This window comes from Saimiri boliviensis, chromosome 16 (assembly GCF_048565385.1).
Source record: "Saimiri boliviensis isolate mSaiBol1 chromosome 16, mSaiBol1.pri, whole genome shotgun sequence".
NCBI classification, from domain to species: domain Eukaryota; kingdom Metazoa; phylum Chordata; class Mammalia; order Primates; family Cebidae; genus Saimiri; species Saimiri boliviensis.
In genome coordinates, this window is record NC_133464.1 from 42,065,320 (window position 1) to 42,090,863 (window position 25,544).

Below are 25,544 nucleotides of genomic sequence, written 5' to 3' on the forward strand. Positions count from 1 at the left end.
TTGTCTAGTGCCAGATTTCAAAGGGAATGCTTCCAGTTTTTGCCCATTCAGTATGATATTGGCTGTTGGTTTGTCGTAAATAGCTTTTATTGTTTTGAGATACGTTCCGTCAATACCTAGTTTATTGAGGGTTTTTAGCATAAAGGGTTGTTGAATTTTGTCAAAAGCCTTCTCTGCATCAATCGAGATAATCATGTGGTTTTTGTCTTTGGTTCTGTTTATGTGGTGAATTACGTTTATGGACTTGCGTATGTTGAACCAGCCTTGCATCCCCGGGATGAATCCTACTTGATCATGGTGGATGAGCTTTTTGATATGCTGTTGCAATCGGTTTGCCAGTATTTTATTGAAGATTTTTGCATCTATGTTCATCATGGATATTGGCCTGAAATTTTCTTTTCTTGTTGAGTCTCTGCCGGGTTTTGGTATCAGGATGATGTTTGTCTCGTAAAATGATTTGGGAAGGATTCCCTCTTTTTGGATTGTCTGGAATAGTTTCAGAAGGAATGGTATCAGCTCCTCCTTGTATGTCTGGTAGAATTCAGCTGTGAACCCATCTGGACCTGGGCTTTTTTTGGGTGGTAGGCTCTTTATTGCTGCCTCGACTTCAGACCATGTTATTGGTCTATTCAGGGTTTCGGCTTCTTCCAGGTTTAGGCTTGGGAGGTTGCAGGTGTCCAGGAATTTATCCATTTCTTCCAGGTTTACTAGTTTATGTGCATAGAGTTGTTTGTAATAATCTCTGATGATGGTTTGGATTTCTGTGGAATCTGTGGTGATATCCCCTTTATCGTTTTTTATTGCATCAATTTGGTTATTCTCTCTTTTCTTTTTTATTAATCTGGCTAGTGGTCTGTCTATTTTGTTGATCTTTTCAAAAAACCAGCTCCTGGATTTATTGATTTTTTGAAGAGTTTTTTGTGTCTCTATTTCCTTCAGTTCTGCTCTGATCTTAGTTATTTCCTGTCTTCTGCTAGATTTTGAGTTTTTTTGATCTTGCTCCTCTAGCTCTTTCAATTTTGATGATAGGGTGTTAATTTTAGATCTCTCCTTTCTTCTCATGTGGGCACTCATTGCTATATATTTTCCTCTAGAGACTGCTTTAAATGTGTCCCAGAGATTCTGGTATGTTGTGTCTTCGTTCTCATTGGTTTTGAAGAACATCTTTATTTCTGCCTTCATTTCATTGTGTATCCAGTCAACATTCAAGAGCAAGTTGTTCAGTTTCCATGAAGCTGTGCGGTTCTGAGTTAGTTTCTGCATTCTGAGTTCTAACTCGATTGCACTGTGGTCTGAGAGACTGTTTGTTATGATTTCTGTTCTTTTGCATTTGCTGAGGAGTGATTTATTGCCAATTATGTGGTCAATTTTAGAGTAGGTGTGATGTGGTGCTGAGAAGAATGTATATTCTGTGGATTTGGGGTGGAGAGTTCTGTAAATGTCTATTAGGTTTGCTCGTTCCAGGTCTGTGTTCAGGTCCTGGATATCCTTGTTGATTTTCTGTCTGGTTGATCTGTCTAATATTGACAATGGGGTGTTAAAGTCTCCCACTATTATTGTGTGGGAGTCTAAGTCTCTTTGTAAGTCATTAAGAACTTGCCTTATGTATCTGGGTGCTCCTGTATTGGGTGCGTATATATTTAGGATCGTTAGCTCTTCTTGTTGCAGTGATCCTTTTACCATTAGGTAATGTCCTTCTTTGTCTCTTTTGATCTTTGTTGCTTTAAAGTCTATTTTATCAGAGATGAGAATTGCAACTCCTGCCTTTTTTTGCTCTCCATTTGCTTGGTAGATCTTCCTCCATCCCTTTATTTTGAGCCTTTGTGTATCCTTGCATGTAAGATGGGTTTCCTGGATACAGCACACTGATGGGTTTTGGCTTTTTATCCAATTTGCCAGTCTGTGTCTTTTGATTGGTGCATTTAGTCCATTGACATTTAGGGATAGTATTGTTATGTGTGAATTTGATGCTGTCATTTTGATGCTACCTGGCTGTTTTGTTGGTTAGTTGATGCAGATTCTTGATTGTGTTGCTGCTTTTTTACCATTTGGTGTGTTTTTGGAGTGGCTGGTACTGGTTGTTCCTTTATATGTGTAGAGCCTCTTTCAGGAGTTCTTGTAGAGCAGGTTTGGTGGTGATGAAATCTCTGAGTGCTTGCTTGTTCACAAAGGATTTTATTTTTCCTTCACTTATGAAGCTGAGTTTGGCTGGATAGGAGATTCTGGGTTGAAAGTTCTTTTCTTTAAGGATGTTGAATATTGGCCCCCAGTCTCTTCTGGCTTGTAGGGTTTCTGCTGAGAGATCTGCTGTGAGTCTAATGGGCTTCCCTTTGTGGGTAACCCGACCTTTCTCTCTGGCTGCCCTTAGCATTTTCTCTTTCATTTCAACCCTGGTGAATCTGACGATTATGTGCCTTGGAGTTGCTCTTCTTGAGGAATATCTCTGTGGTGTTCTCTGTATTTCCTGGATTTGAATATTGGTCTGCCTTGCTAGGTTGGGGAAGTTTTCCTGAATAATATCCTGAAGAGTATTTTCCAGCTTGGATTCATTGTCTTCATCACATTCAGGTACACCTATCAGACGTAGATTAGGTCTTTTCACATAGTCCCACATTTCTTGAAGATTTTGTTCATTCCTTTTTGCGCTTTTTTCTCTGTTCTTGCCTTCTCTTTTTATTTCATTGAGTTGGTCTTCGACCTCTGATATCCTTTCTTCTGCTTGGTCAATTCGGCTGTTGAAGCTTGTGCATGCTTCACGAAGTTCTCGTGTTGCGTTTTTCAGCTCCATCAATTCACTTATTCTCCTCTCTATGCTGTCCATTCTCGTCAGCAGTTCGTCCAATCTTTTTTCAAGGTTCCTATTTTCTTTGCGATGGGTTAGAACATGTTCTTTTAGCTCATTGTAGTTTCTTACTACCCATCTTCTGAAGTCTGATTCTGTCATTTCATCACCCTCCTTCTCCATCCGGTCTGGTTCCCTTGCTGGTGAGGAGTTGTGATCACTTTTAGGAGGAGAGGTGTTCTGGTTTCGGGAGTTTTCATCCTTTTTACGCTGGTTTCTACCCATTTTTGTGGGTTTATCCACCTGTTGTCTGTCTCTGTCCCAGGGAGTTGGAGCTTTATGAGTTTCTGTTGCACTACTGCCTTTTTTGATTTTTTTTTTTTCAGGTCGGACCCGCCCAGCTAGCAGCACACCTAGCCTCTGCCTGCCCGCAGGGGCTTTGCTGAGCTGCTGTGGGCTCCGCCCAGCTGCCCTGAGCTCTTCCCTGTAGTCCTTTTTATATGGGCGTAGTTAGAACTGTCTGGGCAATGGTGGCCCCGCCTCTGTTATGGCGGACTCTCTCTATTGTGGCAGGTTGCCTCGGCAATGGCGGGTTGCCTCGGCAACGGCAGCCTGCCTCCGTAGCGGTGGAGAGTCTCAGTAATGGCGGAAGCCCCTCCCCCATGGAGCCGGACCGTCCCGGTTCAGCTGTGCTTGGTTTGAAGGGCTCAACCCAGAGGGTTTCCAATTACTGTTTTTGTTTTCGTTGTTGTTGGGGGTGGAGGGGTGGGACCAACCGAGCCTGATCACCTGGCTCCCTGACTCAGAGTCTTTTCTTTTAAGTTGAACGACCCCGCGTTCCGGTCGCTTGTTGAAAAGTCGCCGGGATCTCCCGTGCTGCGACTCACGGAGTCGGCTCGAACCGCGGCGCCGGCTCCTGGCGGATTTTTTGCCTAGGAATCTCCTGGCCTGGCTCGCTATTTCAGATGAATGGGCTATTCTGCCGTCTCAAGGCTCTGCTCGCCAGCTAAGAGGGCTCCCAGACCAGTGGCTTTTGTACGGAGAACCGCAGCAACAGGGAGTGGTCACAGCAGCCGCGCGGGCGGAATCAGCCCCACGGGGGCCAAAACAGCCGCACCGGCTGGGACTGCGACGCTGGCGACCCCTCTGCCTGGGTATCTCCTGGTCTGTGGGCAATAAGAGTTCGTCTGGAAATGCGGCGTCCACTCACCCTCTGCACTTTCACTGGGAGCTGAAGTCCTGAGCTGTTCTTAGGCGGCCATCTTGAAAGTCGGCGCCATGTTCTTTATCGAATAATAAAATAAGACTGTCAGATGAAAAGTGAAGTTTTCTTTTACAGCCTTATCTTCACTAGAAGGAGACAAATCTTTTGACTATCTCAGCTGTAAACATTTCTTGTGCCTCTTCTGAGGGCGGTTCAGAGTAAAAATTATGGGTCAAATTTTTCTAAATTCAGTCTAATAGCTTTATTTTGCCTCTTAATAGAGGATGTGAACCTCATCATTGTACATTCCATAAGTCTTTCTAGGAATGCAGACTGTATGAATGCAGAATGGATAAAAGATTCATGTATTATGATAAAAGGGATACCATAACTATGCATTCTTGAGGGCTCAGTACATTTTTTTTGATCAGTCTCTCTGTGAATATACAGCAAATGGTAATAAACATATCTTTCCTCCACATTGTCTCCTTTCTTAGATCCATGGGTAATAAGTCTGAGTGTGTTTTTTGCATATAGTTGACAATATGCAACTATATTTTGCAAATATATATCTGGAAAAGAGAAAGAGTCTCCCTAGGGCAAAATTAAATTACTTACATGATACAGACTTGCAGAGAATAAGTAAAAGATTTAGAGATAAATAGAAATCTAATGTGGCACTAATGTAATCCTTCATTTTAAAATGAGTAAATCTCAGTGAATGACAGAAAGCCTTCAGTTAGAATATCTTAGTGAGGTTGCGTGCTCATTTATGAAAAAGGAAAAATGTATTTTTTATAGGCTTATAGTTTAGGTGGAGATCACTGGTTCCTCATATTTTTTTACTACATGTCTGCAAAGACATTTTAGTGACTTGTCTTTTTGCCATACAATCAGGAATACAAAAACCCAATTGTCATGATAGCCATCTTTTCCTTTCATTCCAGTGTCTACATTTTCAACAAAGCTAGAAAAATTCACATATTATATGGAAGACCTTTACTGGGACATAGGGCATTGTAATAACACCAATAGCAAGGGCTTGCTTATTTTTGGCAAATGTTGTTAGTTATGAAAATAAACATTTAATTAAAACTGTCAAGTAGCATGAGTTTATGTTCAGTAAGCATTTTTTAAGATGCAAAAGTAAAATATGCTCACAATAATGCTTTAATAGGAGTGTTCATTTGTTGTAAAATTACTTTTATTATTTTTAATTTTCGGGGAGGGCGTCTCACTCTGCTGCCCAGGCTGGAATGCAGTGGCACCATCTTGGCTCACTCCAACCTCCGCCTCCGGGGGCCAAGTGATTCTGCTGCCTCAGCCTGTTGAATAGCTGGGACTACAGGCACATGCCACCGCTCCCGACTAATTTTTGAATTTTGTTGTAAGGTTATTTTAAATATGAGCTCTTTGCCATAAAAAGGTAGCTATGTAATAATGATAAAAATAATAAGTTTAAGCTTTGGCTTACCTTTTAAAAAGTCTCTTTGTTGTAATATCATTCCCAGCAACAAAAGCTGCTTTAAAAATAATGAACTAGAACTTTATAGCACTAAGAAGTATTTATGATAGAATATTTAAAATAGGTAGTTATATATATAAAAAAATCAACTTCCAGTCCAGGTGTGGTGTCTGTAATCCCAGTACTTTAGTATGCCCAGGCAGGTAGACCATTTCAGGCCAGGAGTTCAAGACCAGCCTTGCCAACATGGTGAAACCCCATCTCTACTAAAGAAGAAGAAGAAATAGCCAGGCATGGTGGCACATGCCTGTAATCCCACCTGCTCAGGAGGCTGAGGCAGAAGGATCACTTGAACCCGGGAGGCAGAGGTTGCAGTGAGCCAAGATTGTGTCACTGCACTCCAGCCTGGGCAACAGAGGGAGACTCTGTCTCAAACCAAACAAAAAAATTATCCATTGTCTGAATTTACTGTATATTTAATTGCATTCACATACAGCCCTCCTAAAAATGTTGCATTGATTTATGTCAACCAGCTGATTTAGATGTGAACATCAAAATTAGGAATCTTCTAAATCTACTAGAAATCCAGAAAATTATTTAATTATTAGCAAAGCCTAGTAAATTTTCTGATATTTACATACTGCATTCACATTAATTGCCTGCTGATATAATTACCATATTTTTATTTTAATGTTTCTATTTTTCTTCTTGATTAATATGTTTTTTATACCAATAAAAATAGCTTTTTCATATTTATTAAAAGGTTTAGGTGTTTATCTTCAGTTTTTGTTTGTTTCTCTATCTGTATATTTTTGATGTAAATATATTTTTTATTTAGATGGTTGCTAGTTAGATGTTTATTAACATTTACTTTATATCTTCTGGGTTTTGTGTCTTTCCTTCACAAATCTTTCATCTTGGACCCACCTAGAAGTAAAAATTAATCACCTAATTTTTAATATTCTAGTTTGTTTATGGCTTTTAAAAATTTTTAGATTCAATGGTACATGTGCAAATTTGTTACATGAGTATATTGCATGATGCTGATGTTGGGCTTCTGATGATCCCATTGTCCAAGAAGTAAACATAGTACCTGTGGGTGATAGTTTCTCAACACTTTCCTACTTCCCTCCTGCCCACTTTTGGAATCCTCTGCATTCCTTGTTTCTATTTTTCTGTCCTTTTTTACCCAGTGTTTACCTACCACTTATAAGCAAGAACACGTAGTATTTGTTTTTCTGGTTCTGTGATAATTTGCTTAGGATAATGGCCTCCAGCTGCAACATCAATGTTGCTGCAAAGGACATGGTTTTGTTCTTTATTATGGCTGCATAATATTCCTTGGAGTATATGTACCACATTTTCTTTATTCAAGCAACCACTGGCCAGCACCTGGGTTGATTCCATATATTTGCTATTGTGAATAGTGCTGCAAGAAACATATGAGTGCAGGTGTCATTTAGTAGAATGATTTCTTTTCTTTTGTTTATATACTCAGCAATGAGATTGCTTGGTTGAATATTAATTCTGTTTTTAGTTCTTTGAAAAATCTTCTAACAGCTTTCTGCAAAAACTAAAGTTATTTGCATTCCCTCCAACTGTAAATAAGCATTCCCTTCTCTTCAAAATCTTGCCAATACGTTATTTGTTGACTTTTTAATAGTAGCCATTCTGACTGGTGTGAGGTAGTATCTCACTGTGGTTTTGATTTGCATCTCTGACGATTAGTGATGTTCAGTATTTTTTACGTTTCTTGGTTATGTGTATGCCTTTTATTGAGATGTATCTGTTCATGTCCTTTGCCCATTTTTAAATTTTACTTGTCGATTTGTTTAAGTGTCTTAAAGATTCTGGATGTTAGTCTTTTGTCAGAAACATATGTGCAAATATTTTCTCACATTTTGTAGGTTGTTTACTCTGTTGATAATTTCTTTTGCTTTGCTAAAGCTCTTCAGTTTAATTAGCTCCCAATTGTCAATTTTTGTTTTGGTTTCATTTGCTTTTCAGAACATAGTAATAAATTATTTGCCAATTGTTGGCAAATGTCTGTAAGAGTGTTTTATAGGTTTTGTTCTATGATTTTTATGATTTGAGGTCTTATATTTGAGTCTTTTATCTATCCTGAGTTAATTTTTGTATGTGTGGAGAAGTAGGAGTAAAATTTCATTCTTCTGCATATGGTCAGCCTGTGTTCCCAGAACAATTTATTGAATAGAGTATTCTTTCCCTATTGTTTATTTTAGTTGACAATGTCAAGGATCAGCTGACTGTAGATGTGTGGTTTTATTTCAGGGGTTGCTATTCTTTTCCATTTGTCTTTGTGTTTATATTTGTACCAGTACCATGCTGTTTTGGTTGCTGTAGCCTTATACTATAATCTGAAGTCAGGTAATGTGATGCCTCCAGCTTTATTCATTTTGCTTAGGATTGCTTTGGATAGTTGGGCTCTTTTTTGGTTTTATATAAATTACATAATAGTTCTTCTATTATGTAATTAGTCTATGAAAAAATGGCATTGGAAACTTGATAGGAATAGAGTTAAATTTGTAGATTGCTTTGAGCAGTATGAACATTTTAATGATATTGATTCTTCCAATCCATGAGCATTGAATGCTTTTTCATTTGTTCGTGTCATCTATGATTTCCTTTAGCAGTGTCTTGTAGTTCTCTTTATAGATATCTTTCATCTTTTTAGTTAGATTTATTCCTAGGCATTTTTTGTGACATTGTAAATGCATTATTGCATTATTGATTCTGTTCTCACTTTGCACATTATTTGTACATAGAAATAGCACTTATTCTTACACGTTGATTCTGTATCCTGAAATTTTGCCAGTTGTTTATCAAGTCTAGAGTCTTTTGATAGAATATGGTTTTCTAAGCATAGAATTGTATCATCAGTGAAGAGCAACAATGTGATTTTTTAAATTTTACTTGGATGCCTTTTATTTTTCTATCTTGCCTAATTGCTCTAGTCAGGACTTCCAGGGTTGTGCTGAATAGGGGATTGATAGTGAACATCCTTGTCTTGTTCCAGTTTTTATGCAGAATACTTCAAGCATTTACATATTCAGTATGGTGTTGACTGTGTGTTTGTCTTAGGTGGCTCTTATTATTTTGAGATATATTTCTTCAATGCCTAGTTTGCTGAGGATTGTTATCAGGAAGGGATGTTGGATTTTATCCAATGCTTTTTTGTATCAATTATTATGACCATATGGTTATTGTTTTAAATTCTGTTTATGTGGTGAATCACATTAATTGATATGCATGTGTTAAATCATAGTTGTATCCCAGGAATAAAATCTACTTGATTGCGATGAATTAACTTTTGGGTCTGGTGCTGGATTCAGATTTGCTGGTATTTTGTTGAGGATTTTTGTGTCTATGCTCATGAGAGATATTAGCCTATAGTTTTGTTGTTGTTGCTGCTGTGTCTTTGCCAGATTTTGGTATTAGGATGACAAAGATTTCAGAAAATGAATTAGGGAGAAGGCCCTCCTCCTTGATTTTTTGGAATTGTTTCAGTATGATTCATACCAGCAGTATGATTCATACTTCTTGGTATGTCTGGTAGAATTCTGCTGTGAATACATTTGGTCTAGGGATTTTTTTGTTTGATAAGTTTTGTAATACTGATTCAATTTCATTGCTTATTAATCTCTTCTGGATTAATGTTTTTTTCCTAGGTCAGTTTTGGGAGGTTGTGTTTCCAAGAATTTATCCGTTTCTTCCAGATTTTCTCATTTGTGTGCATAGAGGTGTTCATAGTTCTCTCTGAGGAGCCTTTGTATTCATGTGGAATTGGCTGTGATGTCAACTTTGTCATTTCTGACTGTATTTGTTTGGATCTTCTCCCTTTTTTTCTTGTTAACTAACTTTTAGTTTCATTGATTCTTTGTACAGTTCAGTTCATTTAGTTCTGTTCTGATTTTAGTGACTTATTTTCTTCTGCTAGCTTTGTTTAGTTTGTTCTTGTTTTTCTAGTTCCTTTAGCTCTTCATTTAAGTTGCTAATTTGAGATCTTTCTATCTTCTTGATTTAGATGTTCATCACTATAAACTTTCCTGTTGACACTGCTTTTGCTGCACCTCAGTGGTTGTGGAATGCTATGTTTCTATACTCATTTATTTTAAAAAAATTAATTTCTGCGCTAACTTTGTTTTTTAACCAAAAGCCACTTAGGGACAAGTTATCCAGTAGACATGTATTTGTATGGTTTTGAGAACTTCTCCCATATTTATTTCTATTTTTATTCCACTGTGATCCAACAAGATGTTTCATATAATTAATTTTGTTAATTTATCAGTATTTGCTTTATGACCAAGCATGTGGTAAATTTTAGCATATGTTTTATATGAAGACAAGAGGAATATATATTCTGTGGCTGTTGGGTAGAGTATTCTGTAAATATGTATTAAGTCCATTTGTTCAAGTGTTGAATTTAAATCCAGTATTTCTTTGTTAGTTTTCTGCCTCAACAATCTGTCTAATGCTGTCAGTAGGGTGTTGAATTCTGCCACTACTACTATGTGGCTGTCAAAGTCTTTTCTTACATCTAGAATTATTTTATAAATCTGAATACTTTAATGTTGGGGGCATATATATTTAGAATAGTTGAGTCTTCTTGAATTGAACCCTTTATCATTATCTAATGCCCTTCATTTTCCTTTTTTCTTTTGTTGAAGTCTATCATCTTTTTCTGATAAAAATTAGTGATCCTGCTCTTCTTTGTTTTTCATTTGCATGGTACATCTTTCTTTATCCCTTTACTTTGAGCCTGTTGGTCTCATTACACATGAGCTGAGTCTCTGGAAGACGGTGGAAGGTGGGTCTTGTTTTTTGTAAATTCAATTTACCATTCTATGTCTTTTAAATTGAGAGTTTAGACTGTTTATGTTCAATGTTAATATTGATATTTGAAGTTTTATCCCTGTTACGTTGTTAGCTTGTTGCTTTGTAGTTTCAATTGTGTAGTTGCTTTATAGGGTCTATGGGCTATGTACTTTTGTGGCAGCAAGTATCTCTTTCATTTCCATGTTTAGAATTCCCTTAAGCATCTCTCATAGAGCCAGCCTGGTGCTAATTAATTCTTTTAGTGATGGCTTGACTGGGAAAGACTTTCTCTCTCCTTTATTTATGAAGCTCAGCTTGGCAGAATATTAAATTCTTGGCTAGCATTTCTTTAAGAATGCTAAAAATGGGCCCTCAATCTCTTCTGGTTTGTAAGATTTCTGCTAAGAAATATGTTATTAGAATGACAGGTTTCCCTTTATGGGTAATATGACCCATTTTCTTAGCTGCCTTCAATATTTTTTTTCTTTTGCATTGACCTTGCGTAGTCTGATAAGTATGTGCCTTGAGGACTATAGTCTTGGATAGTATATTGCATGAGTTCTCTGGATTTCTTACTTTTGCATATCTACCTCTTCAGGAATACTGGGGAAATATTCCAGAAGTATATCCTCAAATATGTCTTCCAAGTTACTTGCTTTCTCTTCTTTCTCAGATACACTAATAAATCACAGATTTTGTTGCTTTACATGATCCCATATTTCTTGAAGGATTTGGTCATGTTTTGAAATGATTTTTACTTTATTTTTGTCTGACTAGGTTGATTTAAAGGATTAGTCTTTGAGCTCTGAAATTCATTTTTTTTTCTGCTTGGTCCAGTCTGCTATTAAGGCTTCCAATTGTACTTTGAAATTTTTTAGCAAACTTTTTAATTGCAGAAAATCTGGTTCTTTCCAATACAACTATGGTTATCTTTCAAATTTTGAATTATTTTCTAGCTTCTTTGTGTTGAATTTCAACTTTCTCTCAGATCTTATTGAGTTTCTTTGCCATCCATATTTTGAATTCTCTATCTGTCATTTCAAACATTTCATTCTGGTTAGGATCCATTGCTTGGAAGCTATTGGGATCTCCTGGAGGTGACAAAACACTGGCTCTTTGTATTGCTGGAGTTTTTGCACTGGTTGTTTCTCTTCTGAGAGCTGACACTTTTTAATTTTACTTTTTAATTTTTTATCATTTGGATATGGCTTCTTGATTTTTTATTCTATTTTTTACCTTGAGGGTATGACTGTGGTATATATGGTGTTTTATTTATTGACTTCATTTCTGGGTGCTTTCAGAGTGCCAAGCCTCTGTAGGGATTCCTTAGTTGCAAAAAGCTTGTGTAGTGGCTTTCTAAGATGTTGTTTGTTGTAGCAATGTAATTTTATCTGGTGGTGTAATTCAGGCTGCAGTCCAGTAGATGGTCCTGAAGCGTAAGAGGCAATGGGTAGTGGTGGGAGCAGAACAGAGCAACAGGGAAGGGAGAAAGCACCCTCCCTCAGGACATGTTCACCTTTAGTTTGGGCAGAGCTGCTAAGGAAGCCCAAGAAGCAGTCTCAGCCCACACTTCCTCGGCCCAATGGGAAGAGCCACTGCTGTGTCCACAGATGTGTCGGGGAAAGAGGTGACCCTCTTTCCACATCTGTTCCTGGGCTTTGGTAGTTGACTTTGAGTGGCTGCACTCCATCCTCCTTTAGGTGCAAACCACTCAGAGGGTTAGATCTCCAGGAGAGTGGTATCTGCCTCTCTCTTGTTCTTCAGAGCTGAGAAGCACTGTTCCCCAAGTGACCAAAGGAGTAGACTGGGACACCCAGCAATGCCCCACACAGACAGATTTCAGGTTGCAAAGCTGCCTTGGCTGCAGTCTTGCCATCTGCAAGAAACCTCAGCTTCAGCAAGATTCCTCACACTCCAGTCCTGTGATGGGAGAGAGCCTAATTCCAGTGCCAACTGCTGGGGCACTCTCCACAGCCACCACTCACTATGGCTCTGGAGGCCCTTCTCCCCATTCCCGAGCAAGCTCTCCAGTCTCTTCAGTCTTCAGAATAAAATTCCTGCCATTACCACCAGTCACCAAGCAATATCTGTAAACACTCAGAATGGTGCCAGGTATGGGCTTATAGTTGGAGAGAGTGGGGCCCCTCTCAGGTGAGCTACATGGAGAGTGTGGTTTGCTCATGTCTCAGTCTTACAACAGCCCACTTCAGAGCAGTGGGTATTGTCCTAGATATGACTAGGATGGCTCTGCTTCCCTATCCCTTCTTGGGTAGGCAGCAGGTGCTGCCATCATCCCAAGTTCAGGCCAAGTGTGGGCTCAGTCCAGCATTAAACTCTCAAAATGGTACCTTGAGGCTGGAGAGGGTAGGGCCCTACCCAGGCAAGCAGTGTGAACAAGAAGCTAATGGGGAGTGTAGTCCAATTACCTCTGGATCTCACATCAGCCCCCTGCAGAGAAGTGAGTATTTTCCTTGATATGCATGTAATGCCATGGTTTCTCTGTCAGTCCTTGGTTAGGTGACAGTTGCACCCATGGCAGCCTGAACTCAAACCAAAGGCAGGGCTCAGCCCAGTATTAAACTCTCAAGATGACGTCTTCGGCCTGGAACTACAGAGGGTTAGGGGACCACCTAGGCATGCAGTGTAAATAAGAAGCTGTGGAGTATATGGGCCACTTATGTCTTAATCTGATCAGCAACTGGTGGCAGAGTGGCAAGTACGCTACCAGGGATGGCATGGGCGTGCCTGTTCTCCCCTGCTCCTCCTTGGATCATTGCAGTGGCTACAGCCGTGTCTATAGGTCCCCAGTATCTGCACTCTCAAAATCGCTTCCCACTGAGGTTGCTCCAGGCTCAAATGCCTCTGAGTTTCTGTGTGGGTTCCTTTTCTGAAGCAACATTTCTGGGAATCTTTAGGCAGCTCCATGTATCAGGCATGAGGCCCTAGTTATTGGTCAGGGGTTTCTCCCTTGGCCCAGATTGCTAAACTCAATTTCAGAGCTCTGTGGGTTTCTATCTTACTGTTTCCCCACATCCAGGATCTCAGTTGGTTTCCAGCTCTCAGTGTGTTCCCAGCTGGGTAAGCTGCCTGGAACACTAACTTTACTTACTTCTGGTACTTCCCATCTCTTCTCTGATGAATCCAAGTGTTCTCTCCTAGACTATCTGTGCAATGTGATCTGGACTTATTACTCTGGCTCATCTCTGTAGAGGAGGTACATGCTACTTGAGTCTAGTCAGCCATCTTGATCTGTAGTTCTCTTAGGTTTTATTAGACTGTGACTGTTACCCTGGCAGGTTACTTAAACTCTTTGTTAATACATGTGGACCCAGAGAAGAGAAACAAATACTTAGCAAGTTCTGTGGCCATGTAAGCTATGCTTGAGTCATCAATTCATCTAAAATTCATTCAGCTATGAAGAGTAAGATGGGAATCAAGATTTATTTATTTCTCTCAAAAGTAGCAAATTATCTTAGTATTATTTTTGTATAAGATGCTTTTCATTTATGTGTATGCCCAGGAAGGCAGCAAACCACACTGCCAAGTGTGTACCTGTGCAACAATCTTGCATGTTCATCACATGTACCCCAAAACCTAAAATGCAATAAAAAAATATTCATATGTATTAGGGTTATTTCTAGATTTCTTTCATATTCATTAATGTAACTATTTTTCATCATCAGTAATTTTGTTTAAAGAAACCTCTGTAGTTACATACTTTTTAATATCTGGTAGGGTTTTCTCCCCCTGAGCATCCTCTCTATTAGAAATTATTTGGTTTTAAGGGATTCACTTCCTAAAATTATACAATTGAATTTCCAAAGAAATGTCACTATAATTTTATGAATTTCTTGTACAAATATCATTGTTAATATATTAAGTGTTATATAAATTCTGTAATTTATATCATCAATATATTAACTGTTATATAAATTCTGCAATTTGTATTATTATATAATATAAAATCTTAAATTCTGCAATTTATTATGTAACATTTAATAATATTTTTACAAGAAATTTATAAAATTATACTGGCATTTCTTTGTAAGTAATATTCAGAATCAGTGTAGTTTTGTATTTTTTCTGATAAATTCAACAAACATCTCTCAACAGACTTTTAGTGTTTTGCGTTTTTTTTTTTTATTAGACTTTTAGTGTTGTTTTGTTTTTGGTTTTGTTTTTCATCTAGAGCTGGCACTTAACTTGCTAATTTTATTTTTAGATGATTTGGTCTTAATGGTGCTAACTTAAATAGGTTATTCTCTTCTTTCCACTATCTAAATGATTTTAATTTTTATTTAAAAATCATACTGACTTGTATTCTGCTTTTCTGATTTGCCTGCTTCTAGAAGTGCTGTATTTTTTCTAATATTTCAAAAGTAATAATTTTTAGTTATTAAGGTAAACTATTACATGTAATACATACAATAGAAATGTGGCCTGTATTCTTTTCCTTAGTTATGAGCCAAGATGTAGACTTCTTTTTGTATTTTCTCATTTCAATGAGACTAGTTTAATAGCAAGAAAAATGCTGGATTTTCAAAATTTATGTATCTACTTCAGCATCTAGCATTAAGTTTAATGATAAGTTTATATCGCTATACATAGCTATATATTACTCTATTAATATTTTATCAGGAACTGATATGGAATATTTTGGTTGCTTTTTTGGCACATTTGGAATTATAATGATTTAGAAATGTTTGCAAGGCCACTGTTATATAACAAATTACTTAGAAAATACAGACTATTATTTGTGCTGGAAAAATACTACCTCTGCAATGATACCTTTTATATAAGTATAAAAATGTTATACTAAAGCTTTATTTTTCATAGAAATATGAATACATGAAAGTCAATGAAATGTTTATACTATAAAACATTGAAAAAAACAAGTAATTCTTTATAATAATATTTTTAAAGCTTGAAGCCTGTTTTATGGATCATAAAAAAATGTTTTTGATTTTAAAGTATTCCAAAATGCTTCTCACTATTTACTGCTTTTTAAAAGACAATATATAAACATAACTTTTTCCTAATGATTTGATGGCATCAAGGTCACAAAGTGTTAGGTCAGGATGTCCTTTCGGTATTATATAATATGGGTTTTATGGTTTGTTGTTGTTGTTTAATAACCATAAGCGATTTTTCTATTTAAATTGATGCACTTTTTTTCCTGGTTATTTTCTCACTGTCACCCATTGCTGCTTTAAATTGTCCTAAAGCATTCGACTTCATAGGGTTATAAAATGGCTTGGAAGTCTGGTTATTAATATTGCATTAAAATTGTACTAAAAAGTCATTGTGAGAACAGGTAAAGACCTCTCTGGTGAGTTGAATAAGAGAGCTTTATCTTCTTTTTAGGAGCTTTTTGTGACATCTCTTTTGTCATTTCAGAAAACTTTTTATCACTGAATTCTGTGCTGGATGCAAAATAAATGAGGTTGCTTTTTACTTGAATTATAGATACAGCAACAAATTCTGCTATCTGCATTGCTAAAATAGAGTGTACAAACATTAATTACTATTTTTCCTCCCTCCAAAATAATTATATTTGCCTATGTGAGTAAACATCTCCAGCGAGACCCAGAACTGCATTTTGGATAACATCTTGACCACTTTTTCTCAGTTTTGTATTTTGAGAAAGGATTCTACTCTTTGTTTTGTTGTGAAAAACGTACTCTTGTATTTGTATTATATTTAATGTCTTCTAGTTAAATTATTGAACTTGAAAACCAGTGCATTATAAATTATAAAAATCAACTTTGAAAGAACTATACTGTACTGCTGCTGAAACAAATTACCATAGACACAGTGGCTTAAAGCCACTGCCATCTAGGACCTCAGAGTTCTGTAGGTTAGAAGTCTGGGGTGGCATGTCTGAATTTTCTGCTCAAGATCTCAAAAGGCTGAAATTAAGGTGTTCACTAGGCTATAGTCTCATCTGGAGCTCTTCCAAACTTATTCTGATTGTTGACAAAATGTATTCCTTGTGGTTGTATAACTGAGATACTGTTTTCTTGCTGGCCGTCAGGTCAGGATTACTCTCAGCTTCTAGAGACCACATATGTTCCTTCTCATATGGCCCTCTCCATCTTCAAGCCAGGAACAGTAAGTCAAGTCCTGCTCATGCTTCAAACTCTCTGATTTTCCCTTCTACCAGTAACTGTAGAAAGCTCTCCTTTCCCTTCTACCACTAGATAGAAAAATCTCTCAATTTCAGGGGACCACATCATCAAGATCAACTAGGTATTATTCCAATTGCAAAGTCAGCAATGCTACGTAGCATAGCAGTTCATGGACTGACATTCAACATATGCTGAGGTTCTATAAAATAGGTCATGCAATCTCAGGAAGGGGAATTTTTAAAATTCTGCCCACTGCATATATTAATTGCAATTAACTCTTTTTACATCTGGGATGATGTTGTAAAAAGAAGTGTTTCTCAGAGTGGGCTCTAAAGCCAGGTTAATATTGTGGATGTACCAGGTGTTATCTGAGAGATATTGTGTAAGCAATTAAAGTTTTCTGTAATTTGTTTTTTATTATGTAAAATTGACACAATAATATGTATCTCATCTGGCTTTTATAAAATGAAATGTACTAATGTAGGTAAAGCTCTTAGAGCAAAGGAAATACTAAACATTATTTATTAAGATCTTATTTATAAACTGCACAAAACACCTTTGTTCACTATTTAAGAATAATATTTCAATTAAAATATGTATAAAGTGTCAAGTAGCTCTTAATAATACATGTATCATTAATTCTCTTGGTTTTAGGAATACTTCTGTTTAAGGCTGGTTGAGTGAAGCAGTGGAAATGAAGAACAAACAAAGAAATCAGTAATTGATTAAGATCCATTAGTTGTAAATGCACTCATACTAGCCTTGTGAATACTTCTTATTGAAAATGATCAATGGGCATTTCAGGAATTATTTCTAATAACTCAATATCTAAATTTGATATTACTATAAATGCTATATACCTAACCCTTAACTGAATATAGTCTATAATGAATTATCAAGTTTATAACATTACACATAAATATATCAAGCTTATAACATTACACATAAATATATCATTACACATAAATTTTTATATTACATGTAAACATTACACATAAATATATATATCATATATATAAATGTATAAAATATATGTTGTCTTGTATCAAATAGAAAAATTTGTATCTAATATTATTTCACATTTTCTATATATGGTGAATGAATTTCACCTTTGAATTGTGTAATTATATTAGGTTAAGATTCTTTGCAAATTCTTTGAGATTTTTTAATAGTATACATTTTATAAAGTAATAATATTACTGTACAAAATGATAGCTAACGGAATGATAACATAATTTCCTACTAAAGCTAATACAACCTTGACATGTTTCTAATGGCAGTGGTCTTGAATTAAATGCATTTACAACTAATGGATCATAATCAATTAAGAGGAAAAACAACATATGGATATAACCACTCCTAAGAATAGTTTTCTGTGGCAGATGTGGCCATGTGTTGGTTTTAATGTACTTAAACATTATTTAAATCAGTTATATATGATTATTGTTTGGAGATTGAACATTTTAAAAATCTAGATTTCTGCATCCTGTTAATAAGTCAAAAACTCTGGCAATACTAAGCCAGAATTTCCAATGGCAATAAAAAAGTAGTAATTGTTATTTTTAGGTAGAGTTGGCATTCTTCAGTTAACAAAAGTGGTCAGCACTCTACCATGCCTGCATTCCCACATTTTATTATATTTTGAATAAATGTATGGGGTATCTGTGCAATTTTTTTACATGCATGGATTGCATAGTGGTCCACTCAGGGCTTTAGGGTAGTCATCACCTAAATAATATATATTTTACCCACAAAGTAATTCACCTTCACCTTATAGGTATTTGAGATACCAGTGATGGGTTCATTAACAGAGTATCCCCAAAGTAATAATGTCTTAAAGTAAACTTTTCTTTTTAATCTTCCAAATTTATGACATACCACTGCAGCAGTCCACTCTAACTTGTACTCTATTTGTAATCTTTATTATGAAACATATTGCTTTTGCTCTGAGGAACAACAAAGGCTAAAGTTACTCAGGAATGGTTTTGTCCTTTTCTTCTTTTTCTTTTTTTTATTGCATTTTAGGTTTTGGGGTACATGTGAACATGCAAGATTGTTGCATAGGTACACACATGGTAGTGTTGTTTGCTGCCTTCCTTCCCCTCACCTGTATCTGTCATTTCTCCCCATGCTATCTGTTCCCACCTCCCCACCCCCATCCCTCCCCCATTTCCCCCCAACAGACCCCAGTGTGTAGTGCTCCCCTCCCTGTGTCCATGTGTTCTCATTGTTCAACACCCGCCTATGAGTGAGAACATGTGGTGTTTGATTTTCTGCTCTTGTGTCAGTTTGCTGAGAACGATGGTTTCCAGGTTCATCCATGTCCCTACAAAGGACATGAACTCATCGTTTTTGATGGCTGCATAATATCCCACGGTGTCCTTTTCTTCTGACTCAGAAAATAGCTAGGGGAATACATACACTCATAAGCAAAAGAAAATAACCAAACTCAGAGATTGACAAACTACTAATAATAGAATTAGGAGGCTCAAACAGACAGCTGGTAAAGTACATTGGTGAGGAAATTCCATAAAGAATATTATTAACTTTCATTAGAAAAAGAGAAAGCATATCTTAATTTTATTCTTCTTAAAAAGAGGATGAAACATTTATAATACCTGCTGACATTTGAATAAGAAAATCAATTACATTGGCTAGTATGAGTAAGCTCTACAAATATAAAAGATCCATTTTCATTTTGTATTGCTAACTTTATATAACTAAGAAAGATTTAAGACTGGAGTATAAATAGGCCTTGGTTTCTGAGGTAGGCTGAATAATGCACTTTCCCTCACACACAAAAAAATGTCCATATCCTAAGCCCTGGAACCTGTGAATATTTTATTTTACACAGCAAAAGAGGGATAAAATTCGTGAAGGAATTAAGGTTGTTAACCAGCTGAATGTAACATAAACAGATTATTCTACATTATGACAGATTAAATTGGGATAAGCCTAATGTAATCACAAGGGTCAATGTTAGAGAAATGCAATATTGCTGGCTTTGGGGATAGAAGAGGGGACAAGGAATGTTGTGGCCTCTAGAACAGTGGTCCCCAACCTTTTCGGCACCAGAGACTGGAGAACATTTTTCCACGGACAGGGGTGGGGGAGTAGGGGTTGGTTTCAGGATGAAACTGTTCCACGTCAGATCATCAGGCATTAGATTCTCATAAAAAATGAGCAACTTAGATTCCTCCCATGTGCAGTTCACAATAGGGTTTGCACTTGTATGAGAATCTAATGCCACGGCCGGTCTGACAGCAGGTGGAGCTCAGGGTGCTGCTCGCTTCCTGCTGTGCGTCCTGGTTCCTAACAGACCACAATGACCGGTCCATGGCCTGGAAGTTGGGACGCCTGTTCTAGAATATGGAAAAGGCAAGAGAACTGATTTTCACCTGTAGCCTCCTGAAAGAAATTAGCCCTGGCAACATTTTGATTTTAGTGCATCAGAACCATTTCAGACTCCTGACCTCCTGAACTGTAAGACAACACATCTGTGTTATTTTTCACTAAATTTGAAATATTTTTAACAGTAGCCATAGCAAATTCATATAAATTCTCATTTGAAAAGCAAATGGGAATGAGCTATTTCTGCTATAGCTATGTATTAAGATAAATGTGTAGGTCACTTTTGAAGACTGAAGTTACAGGAAAAACTGTATAAAGTTAAAAATACTGTATGTGTTGAGATTTAAGACATAGCTGGCTTATTTGGATGAGGCTTTGAAATCTAAATCGATTCCTGACTTTTCCTTTTTGAATTGCAACTCCTTTGGTTCCTCAGAAGTCTTAATTTCACTCATTCCTAACTATTTCCTCTGAGGAAGGTAACTGGACCTCAGATTCCCTGCAAAGGTTTTAAGCAAGGCTTTGGAGGCTGTGGGAATTACAGTTGTCCAAATACTTTCTTCCTTGTCCATCCATACCAGAAAATATGAGGAGTCTAATGGGATTGTGCTAATTAGGATTAGGTAACACTCTTCTGCCATCATCAGTCACAAGTTAGTTACACGAGACAGATATCTGTGTGTAACTATTTTTTTTTTTTTTTTTTTTTTTTTTTTTTTTTTTTTTTGGGGCCGAGTCTCGCTGTTTTGCCCAGGTTGGAGTGCAGTGGTACGATCTCCGCTCACTGCAGTCTCCACCTCCTGGGTTCAAATGATTCTCTTCCCTCAGCCTATCCAGGTAGCTGTGACTACCTGGACTACAAGTGTGAGCCACCACGCCCAGCTAATTGTGTTCGTGTGTGCCTGTGTGTGTGTGTTTTTTTTTAGTAGAGACAGGGTTTCACCAGAGTTTGAGGCCAGGCTGCTCTCAACCTCCTGACTTCAGGTAATCCACCTGCCTCAGCCTCCTAAAGTGCTGGCATTACACGCGTGAGCCATGCGCCAGGCCATCTTTGTATAACTCTTCATTTTTAGTTATATATTCATATAATACAAAAGTTATCAAGCTTTGAGAATACAGACTAAAGTTATTCAACTATGTAGTTTGCTTTAGAATTTTTATTGGAAGGCAAATGAATAAAGCATTCAGTATCCAATATAATATATTAAAATATAAAATAAATATATTTGTTAAAAATATTATACAAGTTAATAGTATTGAATAAGTTTTGTGAACATTGCAATTTATTTTTATTCTAACAATAACAATAATTTCCTAATACTTCAAAATTAGTTATGTATTGTAATGAACCTATATATTTAGAAATACGAGAAAGGTTTAATATATCTAATTTAGTATCTAAATCATTATTGCTATTATCCTTAAGTAAAAACTGAGCATAAATTATATCATTTTTTACTTTAATTAGCAAAAGTTCTGATACCAAGTGTTTATATTCATTTAGTTTATTACTGGTTGGGTTCTAAAGAGCAAATGAGTCTCCAGAGGAATGTATTCCCTAGATTTGCAAACTTTTACTACAAGTAAAATAGATAATTAGTGCTTAAGCGAAGGTATACAAGAATGTTAATTTCCTTTGTAGAAATGTTTCATTATTGGAGATAAAACATTGGTTAAGGTGAGTCTGAACAGTAAGTCAAGTACTACATCAAAATCAGTGTTTGTTAGCTTATGTCATATAAACATCAGGGAGTTTGCTCTAGACAGGCATTTTTAATGAGAATTGGGTAATTAAACCGATCAAAACAAATCTCACCAGTGATTTAGCTGCTTCTTGCAATTTGTTTTATTTTGCATTTCATAAATTTATATGTTAAAAGCTTTTAGGAAATATAAGCTACATTGTTTAGAGATTCTAACATGAATGTTCAGGATAGAAGATCATTTTATAAAATTCTATTAAGCTATTCTCCAGATCATTTTCTAAAAGCTGGCTTAAAAAGCGTAGCAAATATTTGCCTATATATCTTACAATGGACTTTTAAAACCTTCAGTTATTTAAGGCATATGACAAATTTAAAGAAAAATATGGTAATATTTAATTAACTTCACTTTCAGAAATTATACAACATGCATAGCTTATTTATGTAAAAGGGCTTTCATAACTATTTTTCAAGCTGGAATTTGCTACATTTTTTAATGACAAAGGTAATAGAGGGAAGTTGTAAAATCCACTGACAGAACTGAGTGAAGCTCAACAATGCTTCTGTTGAATCAATAGTTTAGCCTGAGACCATTATGTAATTCAAAGAAAATGAACATTTGTGTCTATTTTGATCATTCGTGTCTGCCAGGAAGAGAAAATAAAGTAGTTGAATTACTACTGCTTTTGTTTTTCTGCCACTTGTTCTTTTTTTAAAAAAAAATGAATATGACAAGAGTGTTTTCACATCCTAATTTGTACTGTGCTTTGGCAGGTTGTTTGCTGGATTTATAGCAATTGGTGACTGATTTTATGTTTTACCAGGAGCTACAACTATAGAGAAATATGATCTGAGAACAAATTTGTGGATCCAGGCAGGGATGATGAACGGCAGGAGGTTGCAGTTTGGTGTGGCTGTTATTGATGACAAACTCTTTGTAATTGGAGGTCGAGACGGCTTAAAGACATTGAACACTGTTGAATGTTACAATCCCAAAACCAAGACATGGACTGTCTTACCACCAATGGCAACACATAGACATGGTCTAGGTAAGTTCTCTTACTTTATTTATATTAATTTTAGAAGCATGTTATTGATAATGTAAATATACATTTACAATATTACTGATGCCTTTCTTAGTAAATTTGTGTTGCTATAAAGGAATACCTGAGACTGGGTAATTTACATAGAAAAAATTTTTTGGCTTATGATTCTTCTAGCCAGAATATTGGGCCTTTAGTGAAAGTTTCAAATTGCTTCCACTCGTGACAGAATGCAAGGGAGGCAATGTATTAAGAGATCACAGGTTAGAGAGGAAGCAAGAGAGACAGAAGCGTGTTTCAGGCTCTTTTTAACAACCAGCTCTTGAGGGAACTAAGAGAACAAGACCTTATTACTGTGAGCATAGCACCAAGCCATTCATGAGGGGTCTGCTCCCATGATCCAAACATCTCCCAGTACGCTCCACCTCTGACACTGGAGATTGAACTTCAACATGAGTGTTGGGGGGACAAAATCCAAACTATGACACGCCATCAATTATCATTACCTTTAGGTAAATTATGGGCTTATTTGATGAGTATTTTTTATTTAAATGTCTTGACTTCTCCAGTGTTTACTAATGTTAAACTCTTGAGATAGATGTTAAAGTTTTCAAAAAGAGTAGATCCCAAGCCATCCTCAAAGTAGACCTCAAGCTGTCCTCAAAGATCATACAATATGTAAAGATGAATATGGAAAAATGAAGTGACATGGAAAGGCCAAAGTAGTGCAGCCCAGAGGGAAAAATCCTTAATGTGGATTGAGTAAAATTTAAGGTGGCTTTCTCTCACATTACTGAACAAGCAGTTCTGTGGCTTTGCATCTAATTGATTCCACCTTGAAAAATCTGTGGGAAAGAGGGTAATACAGGTTTAGAGAAAGAGCAACACATTCGCAGACACCATAGGTCATTTTGGTAGGATTTATCTATTCCCTACCATAGGGTAACCTGGAACTAGGGAGAACTGTATCTAGATTCAGAAGATCTTGATGTGTATCTTGAATTTATCACTTTCTATCTGAATGATATGGGGCCAGCATTTAAACTCAACCTCGGTTTTCTGATTTGCCAGCAATTCAATATTACTAATTAGATAAAAATACAATAATTAAAATGATTATGGAACCATTTTGTAAATGGTGAAGTCCTATATAAATATTTTAAAGAGCAATTTAATAAAGACTAACAGTTCCTGAATTAACAGTTTGTCTTGTGAGCATTGTAAGAAGTACAAATTTGAAAATCTAAACTTAGCCGGCAAATTGGCTAAGTTCTTCTTTTCCTTTATTTAGAATATACATATAGACAGATAAGGGTTTAATTGCAAATCCATAGGTAAGCAAGACATTCATAGGTAAGCAAAATTAATAGTTGTTCAATGTCCATGTTCCTGGCACTGTATTTTGCATTGATGTCTACTCTACCAACAATCCCAAGTAAAATTTAAAGAAATTACATATACACAGATTGATGGGGGGAAGAGAGAGAAAGAGATAAGATGGCTGACAGTTATTTTGTGAAAAACTGCCTCTGATTTACACACCAATAACAGGTTCAGTCAGTTGAAGCCAGATCGAAGAGGGCACAAGATATATGTGTTCTCCCATGAGACTGATTCCTTTAGAATCAGTCATATTCCTCATTTCCTTTGTAGGAACATGCATGAATCTGGAAACCATCATTCTCAGCAAACTGACACAAGAACAGAAAATCAAACACCACATATTCTCACTCATAGGTGGGTGCTGAACAATGAGAACACATGGACACAGGGAGGGGAGCATCACACACTGGGGTCTGTTGATGGGGACGAGGGGAGGGACAGCAGTGGATAGGAAGGTTGGGGAGGGATAACATGGGGAGAAATGCCAGATGTAGGTAACAGGGGGATGGAGGCAGCAAACCACATTGCCATGTGTGTACCTATGCAACAATCCTATATGATCTGCACATGTACCCCAGAACCTAAAGTGCAATAAAAATATACATTAAAAAAATCAGTCATATTCCTTTATGATCAGTTGAATCATAGGAAGTTCAGTGTTATGTATCCTACTCAAATACAATAAACACCCTTGGCCTAGGATTGCTGATCTTCTAATGCAGTGTTACAGTCTTTTATTTGCCTTCTTCTATCTTCCAGGGACTTCTATTGGATAGGCAGTGATATTACTTGTTTAATCTATCATGTTATTAAGTTTTATATTTTTGTCTTTATCCCTTCCTGTTAGATAACTTTATTCACCTTCTAAATTGTTCTTAATCTGTGTGCATCACGGTATATATTTCATGTATTGATATCTTAATGTCAATTGTTTGTTTTTTATGTTCTTACTACTCCTTAATTTATTGTAATTGATTTCTTCTTCTTAGTGGTTTTCATATCCTCCCTCATCTCTGTTAGGCTGTGCACTGCTCCCATTTCAAATTCCTATCTGCTTCTTTAATTCTTTTTGTTGTGGATTTAGCTTCCTCTTCTCTCCAATTCTTTTTTTTTTTTTTTTTTTTTTTTTTTTTTTTTTTGTCTCTCTCTCCTCTTTCTCTATGGTTCATCCTTTTTCTCCTTTTTTTCTACTGTTTCTTTCCTGCTCTTATTCCTGTTCCTCATCTCCCACCATTTCTTAACCCTCTTTTTGTTTCTCTTTCTCTTGTAATTCTGATTAGTTGTAGTTGTGGCCTCTGTAATAAGTAATCCTTTTATCTGAGCACTCATGTGGCCAGTATCAGATACTGTGGGTAACTGTATGAAGGGCTAAGGCATATGTTATTTTTTGTATCTTACTAAAACATCAGGAGGGAGTAGCTGGGGGAATTACAGCTGGGCATGAATCCCTAACCCTATAAGCTGACTTAGCTCAACCTATTTGCTTTTATCCCCAGTACGTAGGCCTCAGGGATCGCATCTGTTTACTTCTTTTTGCACATTAATCCTCACTTTTCTTTCTTATCTGTAGATGCCTTAACCTTAGAGCTGGTAGCTTAAATGAGAAGGTAATATTCATGACCAGCAAGTCTGTTTGCTTCTGCTGTTCA

At 36.5% G+C, this 25,544-nt stretch overlaps 1 protein-coding gene across 1 annotated transcript in view; it reads left to right on the plus strand.

The window, feature by feature from the left end:
* Positions 1–25,544, plus strand: part of KLHL1 (kelch like family member 1) — a 402,761-nt gene that overhangs the window by 285,560 nt on the left and 91,657 nt on the right. Inside the window, exon 7 of the mRNA XM_039473260.2 lies at positions 22,294–22,518. Coding sequence (XP_039329194.1) covers positions 22,294–22,518 — 225 coding nt within the window. The remainder of the gene's footprint in view (positions 1–22,293; positions 22,519–25,544) is intronic.